Source organism: Hyalella azteca, unplaced genomic scaffold (genome assembly GCF_000764305.2).
Source record: "Hyalella azteca isolate HAZT.00-mixed unplaced genomic scaffold, Hazt_2.0.2 contig14438, whole genome shotgun sequence".
Taxonomy (NCBI): Eukaryota; Metazoa; Arthropoda; class Malacostraca; order Amphipoda; family Hyalellidae; genus Hyalella; species Hyalella azteca.
The window spans coordinates 97,282-119,528 of record NW_025944324.1 but is presented as its reverse complement, the minus strand read 5'-3'; the positions used below and the strand labels follow the sequence as shown (position 1 = coordinate 119,528).

Here is a 22,247-nt window from a genome sequence, read left to right as displayed (position 1 = left end):
ACGGCTACACTGACTGATTATGCGGCTACAGTGACTGATTATGTGGTTACACTGACTGATTATGCGGTTACACTGACAGATTATGCGGTTACACTGACTGATTATGCGGCTACACTGACTGATTATACGGCTACACTGACTGATTATGTGGCTACACTGACTGATTATGCGGCTACACTGTCTGATTATTCGGCTACACTGACTGATTATGCGGCTACACGGATTGATTATGCGGCTACACTGACTGACTATACGGCTACACTGACTGATTATGCGGCTACACTGACTGATTATGCGGCTACACTGACTGATTATGCGGCTACACTGACTGATTATGTGGCTACACCGTTTGATTATGCGGCTACACTGACTGATTATACGGCTACACTGACTGATTATGCGGCTACACCGATTGATTATGCGGCTACACTGACTGACTATACGGCTACACTGACTGATTACTGTATGCGGCTACACTGACTGACTATACGGCTACACTGACTGATTATGTAGCTATACTGACTGGTTATACGACCACACAAAATCCTAAAAAATCAGTAAATTAATTGATTTATTCATCCAAAATGTGGCAATTTTTTTGTTATTGAATAGATATTTTTGGTAATGTAAATACTTGGTCATTCCTATTAAACGGATGAGACGCCGTCATTCATTAACTGTTGATATCCAACTCATAATTTGCTCAAATAAATCTGGTTAATATCATATATGAATATTGTTGGCAAATCGTTGATTATCAACAGTTTAACAATCAGATTAACATTGTTGGGGACAAGTCAATAAATATGCAAAACTTTCGGTTTCCCAAAACATTAAACCGAATGTCGTACAGACAAAATTAAAAAAAAAAAACATAATAAATGATGACTATAATACACGATTTATACAAATGGATAAAGTGCGTGTTTCCTTTATTCGTATCCTAACTTCAGATTTATTCGTATCCTAACCAACACAAATTTAAAGCTAGTGATAATCAAATCAACACACAATGTGAAACCGAACATCCTATGCAAATAAGTAAAGAACATTCATACTTCTATAACATCAAGCAACTATTTAAACACCTCTAAACATGCACGCACATTATGAAAATAAATATAAACGGAGTCATTTCCATAACATTCCTATTTGGTGGACCAATAAACAATGAGGACTAAAACCCATTCAGAGGTGATTCAAATCAAAACCATTAACGATAATTTACACGAGTTGTTATGCAATCCATTACAACATCAGGTTTGAATATCAGCTTGATCGTTTATTAATCAGATAAATCATTTATTGTTAAGGTTTCTTAGTAATTTTAACAACGATTGATCAACAATTAATCGATTAACAACGACTAATCAACGATTAACAACGACTAATCAATGATTAATCAACGATTAACAACTTGTTAAGATTAATCATAGCTACGATCACCGTACTGGGCACGACAAAGACCAGAGACCTCGACCATGATGTCTTCATTATCGCCAGATTTATCGACTAGTCTCAACTCCCCAGTTCTCAAAAATCGATCACTAATATTGATCGTAATGGAGAGTTTAGTGTGAGAAAACAGACCATTTTGTTAGCGCTTGAGAGCGAGGTCGAGCTGATCGATATCTGGCACGGCCTCTGATGCTCGCGGGATGCTGGGGCTGTATAGGCCTGGGCCTATATAGGCCTGTGGCTCGGCGCGTAGAAATGAGAAGCAGTCGCTACTGCTGAATATTCTATTTCAAGTGAAAATTCTGCATAAGACGTATACAGCTACTGTTGGATATTATATTGTATGCTGCTGCTATACAGCTGCTGAATAGAATGTATGCAGCTGCTGCTGGGCATTCTATTGTAAGCGAATTTTTCTGCATACGACTTACAAGATTTCTGCATACGACGTATATACAGCACTGCTGCTGGATATTTTATTTTAAGCGAAATTTCTGCATACGACGTCGCTGCTGGACATTCTATTTCAAGTGAAATTTCTACATACGACGTAAACAGCGCCGCTGCTGGACATTTTATTTCACGCAAAATTGCATTGCTATAAATTCAAAATAAGATAAGGCAAAAATACTAAATTTTTTGCCTATGCGATTCAATTTAATACTTAAATGAGCCTATGTGTGAAACCAAGTTTTTGAGGAGTAAATCAATGCAATGAAAACTTTAATAATTTGACACTTCAATTATCTTTCTACATGGACTTCAATAATTAAAAATATAACATAACTGTTGAAAAGTAATCTATTCCAGTTCATAGAAAATAAAGAGTTTTTCCGATCTATCCATGCCCTCATTCGATACTCTTCCTTGAATTCGTATGAACGATGAAACAAAGTGTAATTGATGAATTAACTATCAATATGTTTTAATTGATTCGAAATAATTACTAAAATATTAATTATTTGGCATTTGCGTTATCAGTTTCAATTTTTTTGGACAGCATCATGTGGATAAAAAAAAAGTTCTATTCAACACATACAATTTTTTTCTACAATCACTTTGCTACACTTCATAATATCTGTAGAAGAAAAAATTATATTTTGTAATATTTGCTACATTTCATGATACTTTCGGCCATTTATGCTTCTCAGAACTTATAAAAGAAACAACATGGGGGCAAAGTGATAACTGGGCTCACATTTTTGACCCGTATCATTTCATTCGGTATCATTGCACTGACGAGGTCCGAAAAAATCATTTAAGACAGTCAAGTATTGCAAATGACGGGCATTATTACGAACAATGAACCTTATTCATGTCTTGAAGGGAGAGTTTGATATCATCTTACGAGAGTATGAAGAAAGACATCACAAACATACATGACCGTGAGACTTTATAATTCAGACGGAAAGTATTTATAATTCATATATTATTTTCATATATTATTTCATATATTCATATTATATTAATAATAATATGTTATTCATATACTATTATTTCGCATATTTATTTTTCATTATTATTATTTTCATGCATGTTATGTCATTCATAATTCAAATTGTTGATTAGGGGACTTTGATTATTAAATCTTTATGGGACTAAAAAAGAAAAGCACATAAAATTCATAAACTATTTAAAAGTTACTGTGAGCCGCTTAAATTTCAGACGGATAGTATTTATAATTCATATATTATTTTATGTCATACATAATCTAGAATATTTTGATTGAGGGACTTTGATTATTATATTATTTTGGGACTACAGAAAGAAAGCATTAAAAATGCATAAATTTTTAAAGTTACTGTGAGATGCTTAGACTTAGAATGGGTACTATATATAGCCTAAAATATTATTAAATCAATTCAATTAAATTTTAATCGTATATAGCCTGATCAAACTTCTGACGTATAGCATATATACTTCGTCTATTATTTATAGTCGGATATCAATATTAAATATTATTATAGTCGGATATAGAGGATATCTATTTCGTAGATATCCTCAAATATTTTTCAAATTATCATGAATTGCTTATACGTCAGATTGATCTAATGAATATTCTCACACATTGTTTCACATGACTCATAGACATCGATATATCAAGTAGAAATCTATGTGTTGATATTAATTCCTATTTTCAAGAAGTCAGAAAGAATTTTTCGAGAAAATTCAGCTTCATGTTTCTAATATTAATTTTTAGTTTTTAATATTAACGTAGGATTCTTTTAAAATATAAGAATAAATTTGTACTCATTTTTCATACTTCATTAAGTAGATTTTTTTACAAAACGGAAGAAAATTTTGCATTAAATTTTATTTCTTCACCAAATTCTTTCAATTTACGCTATAAGTTATTCAACTCTTTACTATTAATCTAATCAATAATTATTTAGGAGCATTTAATCGTCACCGTAGACTGTTTTAATTATCTGAAACAATCGTGATTGCTCTGAAAATGGATTAAGAGAAGCTGGATTAAGAAATAGCGAACGAAACAATGGAAAAAGCTATCTGAAACCCGTTTATATAATTCATTAATAATGTTTGCCTATTGTTCATGAACTTTTTTTAAGAGTTTTCTTATTTTATTTATTTCAAATTGATCATTTCATTGCAGGTTAATGAAAAAAGTGACTCAATCAATCGGCGTCTGACGTTGAAATAACTTTATTTGTTTCAGCAAAACCAACTCGTAATCAAAGTTTATTCAACGTCATTTACTAGAGGGAAATTCGCTAGAATAACATGCAAGGGCATAGAACTGGTTAAAATTGAATTTCGGTTATATTCTCTAAACGTTCAGTTACGAAAATAAAATTGTAAATTCAAATTTTTAATAAAATTTTTCTTCTCTCTAAATTAACCTCTGACTTCTATCAACTGACTTAGTGTAGCTCTCTAGATATGTAGCAAATATTTTTCATTAAAAAACAATATTTTTACCTCCACAAAATTTACCATACACTTTATTGTGAATATTTGGCTTGAAACGCTTTGTTATTTTGCAAAGTAATAACCACCCGTGCGTAATTAAAAAGTTTATTGCTTTAAAAGCATTGGTTTCTTTTCACTGATCACTGCCCGTAAATCTCCATAACGATGTTATTAATTAAATTATTAATACAGTATATTGAAAAATGTGTATTCTCCATGCTAAATCAATTCTCATGACCGAAACCAGGCAATTTTTTCAGTACAGTCATGCACTGCTCGTATCTACCGAATTCTGACAGACCAGTACAGTCATGCATTACTTGTTTCTACCGAATTCTACTGACCAGTACAGTCATACATTACTTGTTTCTACCGAATTCTACTGACCAGTACAGTCATACATTACTTGTTTCTACCGAATTCTACTGACCAGTACAGTCGTGCATTACTCGTATCTACTGAATTCTGACAGACCAGTACAGTCATACACTAGTTGCAACAACCGAATTCTACTGACCATTACTGCCGTGTAAGTACGTTGCATAAGCCACAAAGAAGCAACACCTCTAATATTTGTATCATAAAATCCACAACGTATACGCACATCTGCTTTTTGTATATATATAAACATGTCTGAACACCAAAAGCAAAGTTTTCAATGAGCTTTGGTCAATGAAAAACAACAGCTGGGACACTCGCAACGACGCTAGATTTAGTGCCGAGCTGTAAAATTGGAATCCTGAATTGTCGGATTCATTTCAGTGTAAGTTATTGACATTGGGAGAGAGTTTGGGCTCCTGACAAAAGATGAGCTTTGAGCGAATCACTGCAAAACCATCCATCGGTTAGACCGCTACATGGTCACACCGCAAAACCTCATGAAAGAAAGATGGCTAAACCAAGTGTCGAACAACACAGTACATAAAGAGACGCTGAATTAAGCGAGAATAGCAGCCCAATAATGGTTCTGTGGAATGAATAAGCGGCAAGCTACAGACACTTGACTTTGTATGAAGGCGCTTGATATACGACCGAGTTTTCGACACCGTGCTGCTGTGTCGTCTCATTCTACTGTAATGTTCGTATAGGCAGCTTGGCGACCGTGGACTGTATTGCGAGTAAGTAAGTTGTTATTGAGCATGTAATAGAGTAATGGTCGCCATATGGGCTCACCAATGAACGTTTTGTTAAGGTGAGAGTCCGCTCCATAAACTAGGTCGGCTTCAAGAGAACATAAGTGCGACGAAACACAACTACATTTGGAGTTCTTAGGATTAAATATTCCCTAATAATAAGATATAATAATAGCAACTCTCTACACTGATATATTGTCCTTAATATTAAGTGGATGCCATGTTCAAATTAAATTGTTAAAATTATTTGAAAGAAAATTCTGCACGATGCACTTACAATTCACAATGGATTTAATAACGATGCCATGTTCAAATTTATTGGTTATAATTATTTGAAAGAAATTTCAACATGATACACTTATAATTTACAATTAATTTTATGGCGATGCAGCGTTCAAATTGACTGGTTATGGAAATCCCGTATGATTCATTCACAATTAATTAGCCTTGAATATTAGATTTAATGTTACCAATGATTTAATTGTGGAAACACAAAATGAAGGCAGAATTTACATTTTATTCATATTTAATTATTTAATTTTGGCTATTAGAATTGATTATTTCCTATCACCGAATAAATTTTTAATTAGCTCATGAGAATACATAATCACTTTTGCGAAGCATTAACGATTTTGGAAATCGTTCGTGAATATTAATACGTCTTCAGTAGAGTTTAGCAGAAATAATTAAATCAAATAATTAATACCGGCAAATAAATTAGGTGAATTATTTTGCACACAACAATTCGTGGCCTTTTAACTGTGTTGTTAAAAAATTCTCTACTAAATTTTTTTGAGAATTCACTAATAAATTTTAGTAAATCTATGGACGCAATGTTTGTTGAACAAATAACTTAATCATAAAAATGTATATTTTTGGATGCATACAAGATCATCTTGGTCAAATTTAATTAAGTCAGCATATTAATCCTTTATTAAGCGCTTTAAAGCAAGCAGAATAAAAGGCTTGACGTTATTTAAAATAATACATAAGCAAAATTAAATTTTCGCTTTAATAAAATTGTAACTTATTAACTGATACTTCATGAATGAATGACAGATTAATTGAATTACGAGGCCATTAGAGTGATGCTAAATAAGCTAATTTAAGCTTTCTGGTCATTTTAATAATTAATTCATAAAATAATCACATGATTATTATAGTTAAATTTCGCATTAATCAGTTCTTTGCGCACGCGAGAAAATTTATTGCTAAAAATGAGTTTTATTGAAGTGGAGCAAACAATTAAATCTTATTAAGGATCTACTTCGTTGTGGCAATTATTTATGCCAGTAGTATATGCACCTCCCGGTATTATTCGTACTGTATCGTTATTATCCGCACGGTATGGTGGTATTATATACTTAGAATTTAGGTATTATTAGCACCGTACCGGGATTATACCCACCGTACGGTTATTCTACGCACCTTACCAGTATATACCCATCGTGCCGGTATTATGCGCACCGTACCGGTATTATCCGCACTGTCCTGGTATTATCCGCACTGTCCCTGTATTATCCGCACTGTCCCGGTATTATCCGCACTGTCCCGGTATTATCCGCACTGCCCCGGTATTATCCGCACTGTCCCAGTATTATCCGCACTGTCCCGGTATTATCCGCACTGTCCCAGTATTATCCGCACTGTCCCGGTATTATCCGCACTGTATTATCCGCACTATCCCGGTATTATCCGCACAGGCCCAGTATTATCAGCACTGTCTCAGTATTATCCGCACTGTCCCGGTATTATCCGCACTGTCCCTGTATTATCCGCACTGTCCCAGTATTATCCGCACGGTACCGGTATTATCCGCACGGTACCGGTATTATACGCACTGTCCCGGTATTATCCGCACTGTCCCGGTATTATCCGCATTGTCCCGGTATTATCCGCACTGTCCCGGTGTTATCCGCACTGTACCGGTATTATACGCACTGTCCCGGCATTGTCCGCACTGTCCCGGTATTATCCGCACGGTACCGGTATTATACGCACTGTCCCGGTATTATCCGCACTGTACCGGTCCGCACTGTCCCGGTATTATCCGCACTGTCCCGGTATTATCCGCACTGTCCCGGTATTATCCGCACTGTCCCGATATTATACGCACTGGCCCGGTATTATCCGCACGGTACCGGTATTATACGCACTGGCCCATTATCCGCACGGTACCGGTATTATACGCACTGTCCCGGTATTATCCGCACGGTACGGTATTATACGCATCGTACCGGTATTATCCGCACCCACCGTACCAATGTTATCCGCATGCACTGTCCCGGTATTATCGGCACCGTGCCGGAATTATCGCACCGTATCGTATTATGCACACTTTACCGGTATTGTACACACTGTCCCGGTATTATACACATCTTACCGGTATTATACGCACTGTACCGGTATTATACGCACTGTACAAGTATTGTACGCACTATCCCGTTATTATACACATCATACTTTACCGCTTAGATGAACTTCTAACTTTGGTTCCGTCAATCAGAGTTCGAGTCTATGATGCAAGCCAAATAAATTTAATGTATTTAGTTACAATGTATGGATTACCATCGATTGTTTCTACTCTTATATTTCGTCGCTTTTTAATTTTGTTAGACTTTTGACGTCAGCGAAAATTGTTAATTTGCTCGTGGAAATATGAAGAGGCCTTGAAATTATCCTCATATTTTTGTCTTGTGTTGTAATTAGAGATAGCACTAGTAGAAAATGTAAATTATTCATTTAAATATAAAGAGGCTTTATAAATTATCCTTATGCTTTAAGATTGTGTTAAAGTTAAGTATGGCACAAGAGTTAATAACTCATGTAAATTTGAAGTAAATTATTTCAACGCGTTATCACGTTAAGATTGAGCGAGCGAAACGTATAGTTGCTTAAACTGTCAATTTAGAATCTAGATAAGACAATGTGCACCAAAATTAGGCTGGCAATAAGAATTATTTGAAGGCAAGTTACATGTAATAAATCATGATCCAAGAAATGTACTCATGAATAAATTTTTGAATTAAATTGTCCAATCATTGATTTAGGACATTCTATGTATAATATTAGTAAATATTGTGATGATGATGATGAGATCATTTTGTAATTTTTTATCCTGTCGAGAAAAATTTTATTTTATTATTCGCGCCTGTAGTAAAAATTATAACCATAAAATTTACGCGATTAAAAATGAATGTGCTTTTCGAACATTCTGATGTATTAAAAAAGACTGCGGTGAACTGCGACAATAGTTTCTATAATCTTATAAATATTCGCTGAGCGATTAAATTGTAAAATTTGTAAATTATGCCAGGATCGAATGTTGTGAAGAACCTGGACAAAAAAAACTGAAGAAATGATACAAATATCTGAATTTTTCATTCTCTACATTATAATTAATTTGAATTTTCTTTGTGCTCCAATTTTTCACAGCAATTAAATACAATCTTCACATCTTCCCAGAGAATACAGATATATTTTTTAAATTCCGAATTTTATACAGGACGCATACAGGAGTCCCACGACGAGACACATCGTTATCATTAAAATATGTTCATATGAATTTAAATGTTCATCAATGTTCTTGTGTATATGTAAAGAATTTCAGTGAAAATAACTAAATTAATCGATATCGGTGGAACTAGAACGATTATAGAAGGGGATGCCTAAAGATTATAATCAGAACTAAATTCATGATTACTGAATAATCAATTTAAATCTACAGTACAACTAAAATTTAGTACAACAGTGATATATGAGTTAGCGAGGATCGAACAAATATCAGTTGATAGATAAGATTAATTAATTATGAATCTCTTGTTACCTGGTTAGTTGTTATATCAACTTGAATCCTAATTTAACTGATATAAGTTAAGTTATAAGTTATATAAGTTATTTAATATATAAGATATAAGTTATTTAATTTAACTGATATAAGTTAAGAAACTGTGCACATATTCTTAAGTTTGTTATTAGACCGGGATACCATATCTCTCCACAAATTCTTACTCCATAGCGGCATAATTTAAATAAATTAAATTTCTGACTCTGGACTTTTGCTCTAAATAAAAAGATGTGGGCATGAGCGTTAATTTCTCATCTGAATTATTTCGTTATTCATTCACTATATATTCCACTAGTAAATGCAGCGAATGATTATATTTTTTTAAACAATTCGTAAGATTCAACATGAAAATAATTAATTTGAATACTTCTGATTACACGCCACACATGCCATATATGCCACATACGCTACTCATTTAGCTATGTCATACAAATGGGACATTAAGGTAACTGCACTGTAACTAAATTCATTGAAAAATTACATTTTATTAATAATCTTTTTCTTTGTATTTCTGATAATTGCCTATTGACTGTATTAATATATTAATACATTAATTAAATATATTTATTCAAATGATATAGGCGATTATAATTAATATATTATAATATATTAATAATTTTGAAAATGTTTCACATTGCCTCATCAAATACAAGAGCGTTGAATATTTGTTTGGTAAAATATCAGTACATTATATTATCAATAAATATCAATTTTAATTTTTGTATATATGGTTTATGTCGTATATGATGTTGATGATTATGATTTTAGATGATTATTTTGTCATTTCTTAATGATTTAATTCAATTTGAAGTAATCGAGGTATGATAGTTACTTGCACGATATTTTGATTATCTATTAAAATTCAACTTCAGCAAAGAAGAGTGCTAATTCCACAACAATATTTGCTAAGTGAAATAGTTATCTTTAAATAAATCAAAGTGTTTTACTGAATGAACACATTGATTATTGTTGACAAGAATGCAACGTCTTCTTGATATTCCGGTTATTAAATAAAATTTTCTTAATAAAGAGAATTGATTAATTAATCATATAATTAATTATTATTAATTGACTTGTTGGAATATATTAACTTGAAAAAATTGTTTTCAAAATGTAAATTATGAGTGATTGTTTACCATGTATTATACATTTACCGAAGAATCATATATTCTACTTAATAAGATTATTATTTAAGCTATAAATTTATCTGAGCGAAAACATTTATATATATGTAGACAGCTTAAGAACGTAATAATAACATAGTTTTTACTGCCCTTCTCAAATAAAAAAGTTTCCCCGAGAAATTTATGGGCTGCAAGCGGCTAACTATGATTTTTGGCCAAGGAATACATTGGCGATGTATCAATGCCTTAGGTCATTTTATAAGCCAATTCAAGCAATATAAACAAAGGGTAAGCACATGAAAGCTGTTGGTCCAATCAACGAGATCAGCCCTCGTGCTGTCCCGCCATTGGTGAACGCGGTTTTGAGGGACAGGCTGCGAGGGCGGAGTTCGTGTTTATGATGTTTCTCACCCGCAAAAATACACGATTTTGGAATTTTTTCCAGTCCTACAATAATATAATTAGAGCATATCCTACCACTAATGAATGTTACACGAAAATATCTGTGAATATCAATGTATATATGTAAATTTTAATGAAAAATAGAACGAGAAACGAAAGTATGGAGTCCATTGCGCGAACAGGAGGAGTGGCCGGGGCGTGCGGCGGCCGACGCTCGAGTTGAGGCGCGACGCAGTACCGACCGACGCTACTGGGGGAGAGCTGTTGTCCGCTCGCCTGTCCATCCGACGCGGTCACAAATTTACGTCGGTTTTCGACTGTCCGCTAATGTGTCGTCGGTTTTCAACAGTCTGCTAACGAGCCGTCGGATTTTGATAGTCCGCTAACAAGACGTCGGTTTTCAACAGTCCACTAATGTGCCGTCGGTTTTCAACAGTCCGCTAATGTACCGTCGATTTTCAACAGTTCGCTAACGAGCCGTCTGGTTTTGACAGTCCGCTAATAAGACGTCGGTTTTCAACAGTCCGCTAACAAGCCATCGGTTTTTTACAGTCCGCGAGCAAGACGTCAGTTTTTGACAGTCCGCTAACATGCCGTCGGTTTTCAACAGTCCGCTAATGTGGCGTTGGTTTTCAACAGTCTGCTAACAAGCCATCGGTTTTTCGACTGTGTACCAAGAAGCCGTCGGTTTTCAACTGCCCGCTAACTAGCCTTCGGGTCCTGGAATCGGTTCCTGAACCGAAAGTTTGGTTCGACTTCATCGTTTCTAACAACGGCATATTTTAACGACGCGGTTTTTTGTGAGGTTCGATGGAGAGAAAGTTCGATAATTATTGTATTCGTTGCTCATCGAAATAATTATTTCATCATGATCGAGACAATTATATAATGATGAAGCAATAATAAATTGATAATGTGAAGATATGAAATTGAATTATGCACGTCAGCAATTTCTTGGCAGATTAGTTCACTAATTTGATTAATTAGTTAATGACTAAACCACCTTGTGCTAAGCAGTTTGGATGACTAATCAGATGATTAAGAGAAGTGATAACAAAATTTTTATCATAATTTATTTATTCACAGAGGTGCTGTTCTAAGAAAATGTAAATGATGTTTAAAATATAATTAATATGAACACAATTGAGTGCAAAGATACAAATTGTATATTTCAATTACTCATTTCTGTTCCTAAAAATTTATTTAACATTAGAAATCTATTGTTTGAAATTACGTGGAAATGTTACGTTTGAATTTAAAAGTGAACTTCCAAAAATATAATATGAACTAATATAGAAAGTGTGCTATTATAGGATAAGAAAATTTTCCAAAGTGACAATTGAAAAGGAAAAGACTGTTGAATTTTAGGGAATTGTTTTTTTTGTAAATACAACCATAAATACCCGAATAAAAATATAATATAACTGTCAATTAAAGTGCTACTATACTTCACTGAAATGAAACAATAACATGCATATAAATAACAATGTGTCAGAGTGTCGTGGGGACAGAATATGTGCTGTTTGATTTTAGAAAATTGTCTGAAATTGTGAAATTTAATCTTGAACGGAATCAGAGTGATGAATGATGGTGATTCATCAAATTACAGTGTAGAAAAAGTCCCAGGAAAAACACACAATCAATTTTTGATTCAACATTCTTCAATTAGTGCAAGGTGAGTAAAGTTCCTAAATGTAAATCTAAATTATTGTGTAGATTATCTTATGGTAATTACATATTTCAGTAGATAATTGTATGATTATCGAGTAATTTAATATAAACTGGTAAGAAAAACTCAACCAATGAGAAGATGGATAGCTAATATATAATATTTGTATATGTATAATATAAAATATTTTTTTAACAGAGATTCACTCTGGATTTTACTTATGTTTTACAGTTATAGATAATAGTTTTACTTATAGTCAAATAGATATAAACAATAGTCATGCGCCTTCTGTATGAGGGCTAAATTTGATTTCTAAGTGAATATACTCCTTATTTGATATAAATATAAAATCTAAATTCGAACCACGCATGCTGATTTGGTTCCTTAGTTAAATTAAAAATAATTACGATCATGACTAAAATCTAACATTTTTCACACCTTTAATTGATTAACACCAAAAACGCTTCACATAAAACTTATGACACCGAAAGTGCAAGCTTCTTAAACTCATCATGAACTCTACGGGATTATTGCGCCACAATACAGTAAATCCTTCAAATTGATGCCCTCACAATACAGTAAATCCCTCAAGGCGATGCCCACAATACAGTAAATCCTTCAAGGTAATCCTTCAAGAAGATGCCCCACAATACAGTAAATCCTTCAAGAAGATGCCCCACAATACAGTAAATCCTTCAATAGGCGATGCCCTCACAATACAGTGAATCCTTCAAGGCGATGCGACCATAATACAGTAAATCCTTCAACGTAATGCGACCAGAAATTTATTACAGTTAACCACAGAAGCAAATTTAAAAAGTTTAAATTTATTGATTAAAGTTTACCCTACAGTATTGCAGTTTTGGTCGAATTTTTTATGTATAAATTAATTTTTTTAATTATTAATTCGCTAAAGTCAAAGCAAATTCATTCAAGTAATACTTGAATTATTAATTCCAATGTTTGGATTTATGAAATAATTTCATTAAATTTGAGCCCCAATCAAATTTAATCATTGCCGTAATCATCAACACCATTAATATGTACTATATCTTTTTTTAAATAAAAGGCAAACAAATAATCTTTATGACTTCAGTAGTTTAATTACCACATGATTCTTATTAATCAAATTTCAAAATGTAGCATCAGTCATGTTAAATCCAATTCAGATCTCAATGAACTTGCGTTGGGTAAATCTGGTATAATGGGTAAAAGTTTATTAATTAATATTTAATTCATCAAAATGAAATAAAATTGTCTCATTTATTTAAGAACTTTAAAAATTACTCATTCTCTTTGACATGAAAACTTCGAAACAATCTACATACATTTTTACCCTTCAACGTAGGAATGTTTTCATTGCAGCGCAAATTTAATCACGATTATTAGATTAAAAATTCATAGAATACGTGGATTTTAGAAAGCAAATTTCAAGAATCTCTGCAACCTGAAGAATAAAATTAGTTTTTAATGTTAAGATGAAATTTATTTTATTATATTAATTTTATAATTTTTTAAATTTATTTTATTATATTATTAGTTTATTATCTTAACATTGTGAAATGTTAAGATAATAAACAAAACTCAAAATAATACTATAGTGAATTATTTGTTTGCAGTGGAATATATAGGCTCAAAATTAACCAGGATATAATCGTATAATCTTTATCCAATTGATTGTTATTTCATTTTTGCATAATGTAAATAATTAAAACACGTTTTAATTATGCGATAATTTTAACATTTGGAAGTCTTTTCATTAAATTTCTAAACAAAATAAAAGTCTTTTATCAGTAATTAAAATCAACTCATGAATGATACATGTCTTAATGAAGTGTATAGTTTGAATTTAAAATCCATATATTCTATATTTTTCCCCAACAGACCTTTAACGCCAAAATACCGTTGATTAAATGTTGTTTTAGCGATTTCAACTTTGAATCAACGTTGCTTCGACGCCATTTGTCTGGAGGGAATTTTCATGAATTTAATAAAATTGTTGATGAATATTTCCAATACGTATTTTGACTGCCTATATTATCTGTATCAGATTTGCAAATCTTAGAGCTTCTTTATGATTTACCAACATAATATACATTTTTCAAGCATTTTTGAATGAGCTCATGATAAATAAGTTCTGATTAATATTGTACCTTAAACAAGTTTTGAAAATAATTTTTGTTTTTAACTGAATTAAAAAATAAAAAGCAGGGTACTTGGTGAAATTACTATATAGATGCTCTGTCTTATAAATACAACAATTTATTTACAAGCTTTCGTCACAGATGAGAAATCATGTTTAATTATTACAGGCAAACATGAGACATAACTTTTTTTAGTCCTGCAAGTACACTAGTAAGTACTGTGTACACTAGCATCATCATGCATAAGATATTGAATTTAATTTGTAGCAAGATTATGAAAATTAAAATGAACTGATAGCTAAGAAATGTCTTGTTCATATGTATTTATCTTCCCTATATTATGATGAATCGAAATGAAATTAATTTTAACTTTTTGCGAATATTAACGACGTAAATTTTGTGATCGGAAGAACTCAATATATTCTAATTCTCTAACAGAAATTGACATTTTTAATACACACCCACCATCAAATACAGTTAAATTCATTATTTTGCTCAAACTAATGATAATATAGTCGAAGCTCAAATATAAATAGGAAAAACTTTGTCAATTTTTTTTAAATTGATATAGTGTGCCCGTTCTTTAATAAAATAAATAAAAATAAACGCCATAGCTCATATTATGTGAAAATTTCACTTTAATTTTCGTCCCAAAATTTAAATGCTTTGCCCGGATTTTATTTCCAGACGACGCCTCGCGATGATGCCGAAAGCTTCGATACTAAACATCAACACGTCACCAACATCCTCGTCTCCTGCCGCGTCAACGCGCCCCAAACTGGGCTTTAGCATCGACAGCCTTGTGGGCTTGAGCGAAGCTTCAAAGCCTCCTAAGGCGACGAAACAAAGCCGACACTCAGCCCAACACATCAAGTCCCTCAAGGACCAAGGCGACTCGAACGTCGCCGCGGAATATCGGCGTGATGAAGTCCGAAACGAATTCCGGGGAGAGTTTCGTACGAATTTGTTCAACAACGATGAAGTGATGCAACATCAAATGGAGAATATACAGCAAGCGCTGTATCATATCAACCGGAATAAAAGGAATAATCAGCACCTGTCTTCCCCTTCTAGTTCATCCCCATCCCCATCCCCTCCGTCCAAGGAACCAAATTCCCCGCATCCCCACACCAAGAAAGGACTGGGGTCCCCAAGAAGGAGGACCCCTCCTACATCTCCTAGTATCCTACAGAGAACATTAAATAATTCGGGTTTTCATCGCCCAACTTTTTCTCCACCGGTTGTATCGTCTCCAATGCCTTCGAGGTCTCCAACTTTGTCATCTCCTATTTTATGTTCCGGTGCTTCAACATTGCGTATTCCAGAACCTATTCATCCACTCAACTCGAGTCCTCTCACTTTATCTTTACCAAATACTCTTACTAATCACCTATCTAATCCTTTATCAAATCCACTCAATTTTCCACCGTTTGGTTTGCCACTGGCCGCGTTGTTACCGCAAATACGTCCCGGATACCCGCATCCTTCCCTTGCACAAAACATATCAAGTGCCCAGGAGCTTCATAATTCCTTATCCTCAAGTGAGCCGACATCTTTACCTTCGTCTAGTCTATCGTGTCTGACTTCTTCGGGTGTTACAGTAGCCACCACTAGCGGCTTGCACCACTCACACCCTAATGGCCTCATGTCGAACCCTCTTCTTGCCAATGGGTTTCCCTCCAGCGCCCATTCGGGCCTCATTCAAACAGCGTTACCGGCCTCGTGGGGCCAAACTTCACCAGGATTCAACACTGGCCCTTTGGGACCTTCTCTGATGGGCCCACATGGTTTAGGCACGCCTCTACCACCAGCTAATCTACCACGCCAGTATCCTGTATACCCATGGCTGCTCACGAGACACAACCGATTATTTGGACACCGGTTCCCAGGTGAGACAATTTTCAGTTCTCAGGCTGAGCAAAAAAAAATTTCGATCAGCCGCTGTTTTGTGCGACAAAATTCACTTTTTCGAACCGCTGCTGAAACTATGGTAAGCACCAATGCGGTATAAGGGAAAAATAATATTATTACATTAAAAATGTGCTAAAAATCCAGATTTTTAAATTCTGCTAACTCCATTTTTTGTAATACTTCCTCATTTATTCGAATTTCTTGCTACAGCGTTGTCACTAAAATATATTTTACGGTTGCATTATTGTACACTGTACATGTCTTATATCTCCACCGAATAAATTAATGTTCTATATAGAGTGCGAAATTCGTGCATATGGTTCCAAATATTCCACCTAGAATTAGATTCATTCGCTTGGTGATATTCAAAAGTCACACGTATAGACATTTTTTGGACACCAGAACGTCTCGAAGGCAGTTTATATAAAACAATATATTAATATTCATCAGTATCGCAGTAACATAAAAATCCCGTGCAGAAATTGATTTCCCATCACTGCAGATGTGTATCACTACTATCCACTTGAGTCTAATTTATTCGTATCCGCCAATTATTACTGGTAACACATTTTTTTCGCTATGTCCGTTGTATACATAATTTTAACATGAATAAAAATTAGATCGTATCTATTTTATAGCTTCGTCGTCAGTCCGATAATGGAGAACAAATATATTCGTTTAAGTACGTTGTAAAATGAATATTAAATAGAGTTTAACATAATTTATGCTATACTTAAAGATGTACAGCACAACGTTTAACGAATCTACAAGCATATTTATAGTATTTAAGTCGATATTTAAATTCACTATTTCCCCTTACATGCTTCAAATTCGAAAATACAATCGCCGAGTCTATTCTATATCTGATTGAAGCGAGGTAATTGTATTTAAATTTTATTTTGGAACAACGTTCAACGGGTTTGATATTAATATTATTATCTGATATTAAGTCAGCTAGGTTACTTGGAAATAAATCAATAAAAACCTAAATAAACACTCAACGGAAAAAAATTTAACGTAGGATTGACACTCACATTTTTAATTTATCTGAAACTTCTTAGGAGCATAAATTTTCCATCAGATCTTCTGTATACGAAGATTGTATTTTTAAATCTTATTTAATGATTGTGAAAATAGAATTTTCGCAAACCATTTTTGCTCGGTAAGTCGTACATTAACATTTCTTTCCATTAAACACTAAACCATCAACGAATTTATTTGTAATTTACCCTAAAAAATCAATCAAATATCCCATATTAAAAGTTTACCGAAGTTTAAAAAGTTTTATTTGCATATGGTAAACGTTTATGACGCTCAAATCACCGCGTTAGCTAAGCAACAACGGTAAACAAATGAGTATTTTACCTTTTGTGGGTAAATTATCATATATGGGTACGTTTTTTTAGCTTAAATGAACGTATATATGAGTATAACCTACACGATAAACGGCACCAACCAAATGTTTTCGTTTCTTTAAATTTAATGTCATATTATTAATCAAACTTGATGACGAATTTTCATTTTTAAAGTATCATTCATAAACTTAATGACTCGTTATTTTTTAACTTAATGATTTCTTATATTTTTCAATCTACAAAATCAAGTTTACACGTTTTTGGAACACATGTTTATTCTCGTTATTTTATTTGTACATTTTTCCTCTTTCACTTGCATTCATTTTACACCAGAATATAATTTTTTCCATAATTTATAGTTGATACCTCATTTGATAACCCAATTTCAGATTAGAATCGCCAAACATATTAATGGTATTTGACCTAACATCCAATAATTTCGTCCGATATTTACGCATGAAACTTCTAGTTAAATTACTGTTAAATAAGTGAAATTTTTAATGAAAAATTTATTTACTGAACATTGTTCTAATTCGTTGAATGCACTGCGATCGGGAAATTAGACTTTTGTCCACATTTAAATATATTAACAATGTATTGACGCCTCCGAACTACCAATCACCATTCAGAAACTCATACAAGTATATATTCAAAGTATTTTATCAATATATTATCCTAATTTATTTAACTTTACACCAAGCCGTTACTTCCTCGTCCATTCTCCTTCTGCAGCCGTTTTGTGCGTTTTTTATATAATCTTAAGCGAGATAAATGTTTAAAAATTACTCGATTTTAACGCATTCCTCGCAAAATTTCCATTTTCTGTCTAGAAATGAGAATAAAAATTGGTAGAATTTCCATTTTTCATCTAAAAATTATCCATTTAGAAATTTAGAAAGAGAGAAAAAAATTATGGTAGATTTTTTCAGCATGAAATTTTGCGCGATGTTGAGTCATGCAGCCTCGCCGTACGCAAGAGTTTAACGGCCTAAACGCTGACGAACATTAATGTTGTGACTCCGGTCACGTACGTTCGTAATAAGCGATCTAATAATGTTGAAGAAACGTGCCCAGTAGTGCCGTTTCTTGCCATGTTTCTCGCTCCCAGAAGCAATGTTTATTGAACTAATTTGATTGGCTAGAGAGCCTTTGACGTGTTTTATTTAAGACACGAGATTACCAACTCGTTACATTCGGATTCTATTAGGCAATAACGTTCAAATTTCCGAGTTCAATCTTGATATGTTTGGGCAATTAATTTTCAGGGTTTACTGCATGTTGCTAAAGCAGAATAACATGGCCTTAATAAAACGATAACGTGAGTTGTATCATAAGCTTCAGAAACCAACCACAACGCTCGCGTAAAAATGGACGAAAATTTGGGACAACATTCATAAATTTCTCGTTCAAATCGACAACAATATCCTAAATTTCAGGAACTTATTCACGGGTTCACACATGCACAAACTTTTTATGTCGTTCTGTGAATGTTATGAACCGCACTCGTGATGTAATGTGTACTCATATCAACATACATAATTGAATGTTCGGACGAAAACTTAGTGTATTGGAGAATCACGACAAATCAAACAACTAAATTATATATTTATCACTAGTCGTACCAGCTTCTTAATAAATTAATTAAAGAATACATTCAAATATTTATACTTTTGGAGCCACCCAGCAGCTAATCAAGCGTTTTCCTGTTAATTCCAATATTTTTAGAATGAAAAATACAAATTGAATCGATTTTTGATACCGAGGTGACTTTGGAAAATTCGCATTTTTTTTTGTTACTCTGTGTATTAAATTTCAGTTAATTAATTCAATAATTAATTCAAATAAATTAAATTATTAATTACATTAAATTTAATTTAAGGGGACCGGCTACCCTCCGGAAAAACTTCTACAGTTATTATCCGATCATCATGAAACTTCACATACATACGTAAAATGTAAAAATAAGAACATTTTGCTTATATGAATTTTTAAAAAAATTGATAGAAAACGTGAAATTCATAGAAAACGGCTAAAAAGGGGTACTTTAGAAAATCTATCTCCTCTTACAAATATCATCCTACAACATCGAGAAACGTATCATTCGGTTCGTAAGGACCATACCTAAAAATTTGATGATCACTTTTCTCATTTTCCCCTTAGTTTTTTTTTTATGCGCGTTTTATCCCATTTTTCTCATTTTTCCCCCCCTCCCCCCCCTTCTCCCCATATAAAAAACGAACCAGACAGAAATTCAAAAAAATGATCATCAAATTTTTAGGTAATTTCCTTACGAATCGAATGGTGTATGTCTCATTGCTGTAGCTTGAAAACTGTAGGAGGAGATAGGTTTTCCGTGACAATAAGTTGAACTTTTCAAACTTTTCAGGACGGCGCGACAAAGTCCCATGCGCCTCGAAATAGGCACTCAATGTAGAATGGATACCAAACTACAGGCTTCTGTAGCTTAATCCACTCAAGGATGCTAGCAGCAACTTGTAGCGCACCTCTACGTACAATGTTAGGAGGGTAACTGAGCACAGATGCCAGATACACCAAGATATGTAGTCTTGCCGCTCTAATTTTATTAGGTCTATTTAGTGAAGGAACTCCACCCCCCGCCCCCCATTAAAGCCCGGCCATCTGCGTCAATATTGCCGTACATGGATCGCAGTAGTATCGTGGGAAAGCTCAGAATGTCAGCTTTAAGATGAGACTAAGCATGTAACTGCAGCACAACTCAAGTATAAACTTTATCCAAAGATTTCAGCAGCTAATTAGTTTATATCTAATTACTTAAAGAACTCTCTCACCCGCTTCCCTTTAAAGAGACGCATGAACGTAAATATTGGCGTACAGCGATGGCAGTAGTACCATTGGAAAGAGCAGAATTCCAGCTTTCAGATGAGCACAAAAACCGAAAAACGCCAAAATTGAAAATTTTAGGGTAGCCGGTCCCCTTAATTAACTAAAATTACCTCAGCTGGCGGCACTTAACAAAGCGAGGAGCAATTGTGTAATTTACAATGCATGATTAATAATATGTTTAACTTCTAGGACGCCTAGAGTGGACTAATAAAGTTCATCATTTTATTACTTTTATAAAATTTTCTCATATAATTAAATATTTTTCTACTGTCAAATGAGTGTATAGTTGTGTTGACAAGAACGTGTTAGGAGCTTTTATTGTGTGAATACATAAGAATTTTGAGTGAGATGAAGAAGATGCTGTAATGAGTGAGAAATAAATAGTGATATGTTGGTGAAAGAGTAGAATGATAGGACAAGAGAATGAGAGAATAAATGTGAGATTAGGAATGAGCGAATGGAAGAGAGAGAAGGCCTGATAATGCATACACAGAGAATTTATGACAGAGAAAGATAGTGAATTTTGAGTGAGAATAAAAAATTAGTAAAGCGGAATAAACGCTTTTAAAGATGTTAAATGAATTAAAGAGAAAAAAGTGAATGGGAAGAAAGAGCAAGAGAGAGCGTGGAGAGAGTGGTGAGGTAATGAATTTAAAATAAATACATTAATTTGGGAGAGAGAAAGCTAAACAATGAAAGGAAAGGAAGAGTTGTTGAATAGATGAGAATGGAAATAAATGTGAAGAAAGGGGTTTAGGGGTTTAGGTTCATTCGGTATAATTTGTTATAATTAATTATTAATAATAATTATTAATTAATGAGACCTCAGCCCGTAATTACCGTCCCCTCATACCTCCCACGAAGTGTTTAATCAATTATTGTATAGGAAACATTCAGTTAAATTGTTAATTGATTTTGATACTGCATCAGAAGTTTAAGACGCTGCCGTATTTTCCTGACATCCAGTCTATACATACATGCCCTATATATTTTACATACATATTGTCTCATTAGTTGATATCAAGGTGTAGGTATAGGTTGTACGTATATTTGATTCCTGTATATTAATTCATTCATACTCATGATCTACACCCAAGTTACTCCTATATTGTCATTTATGGTGATACACACAGATTATCTGTGTATAGGCAATTCCTATACATCAATTTGCGCACGTTATATACACAAAATGTTATTTATACACTGTCATATATGCTAATACTCACAGTTAATTTATTTTTAGTTAATTCTTACATATAAATTTACACACATTATATATAAGCCTGACTTTTGGTTTGGCTGGCATATGCTCGGCTTACGAATATTTATAATGATTACTACTGAATGTTAGTGCCGAATTTAAAAATAAAAACAAAGGTTCATAAAAAAATAATAATATGCGTTC

General features: G+C 33.4%; 1 protein-coding gene across 1 annotated transcript in view; it reads left to right on the top strand.

Annotated features, from left to right (window-relative positions):
• The first annotated feature begins 12,175 nt into the window (after nucleotides 1-12,175).
• LOC108672135 overlaps nucleotides 12,176-22,247 on the top strand; it is a 38,850-nt gene continuing 28,778 nt past the window's right edge. The window contains exons 1-2 of the mRNA XM_018159761.2: nucleotides 12,176-12,573; nucleotides 15,399-16,600. Of these exons, the coding sequence (XP_018015250.1) occupies nucleotides 12,479-12,573; nucleotides 15,399-16,600 (1,297 nt within the window). The 5' untranslated portion in view covers nucleotides 12,176-12,478. The remainder of the gene's footprint in view (nucleotides 12,574-15,398; nucleotides 16,601-22,247) is intronic.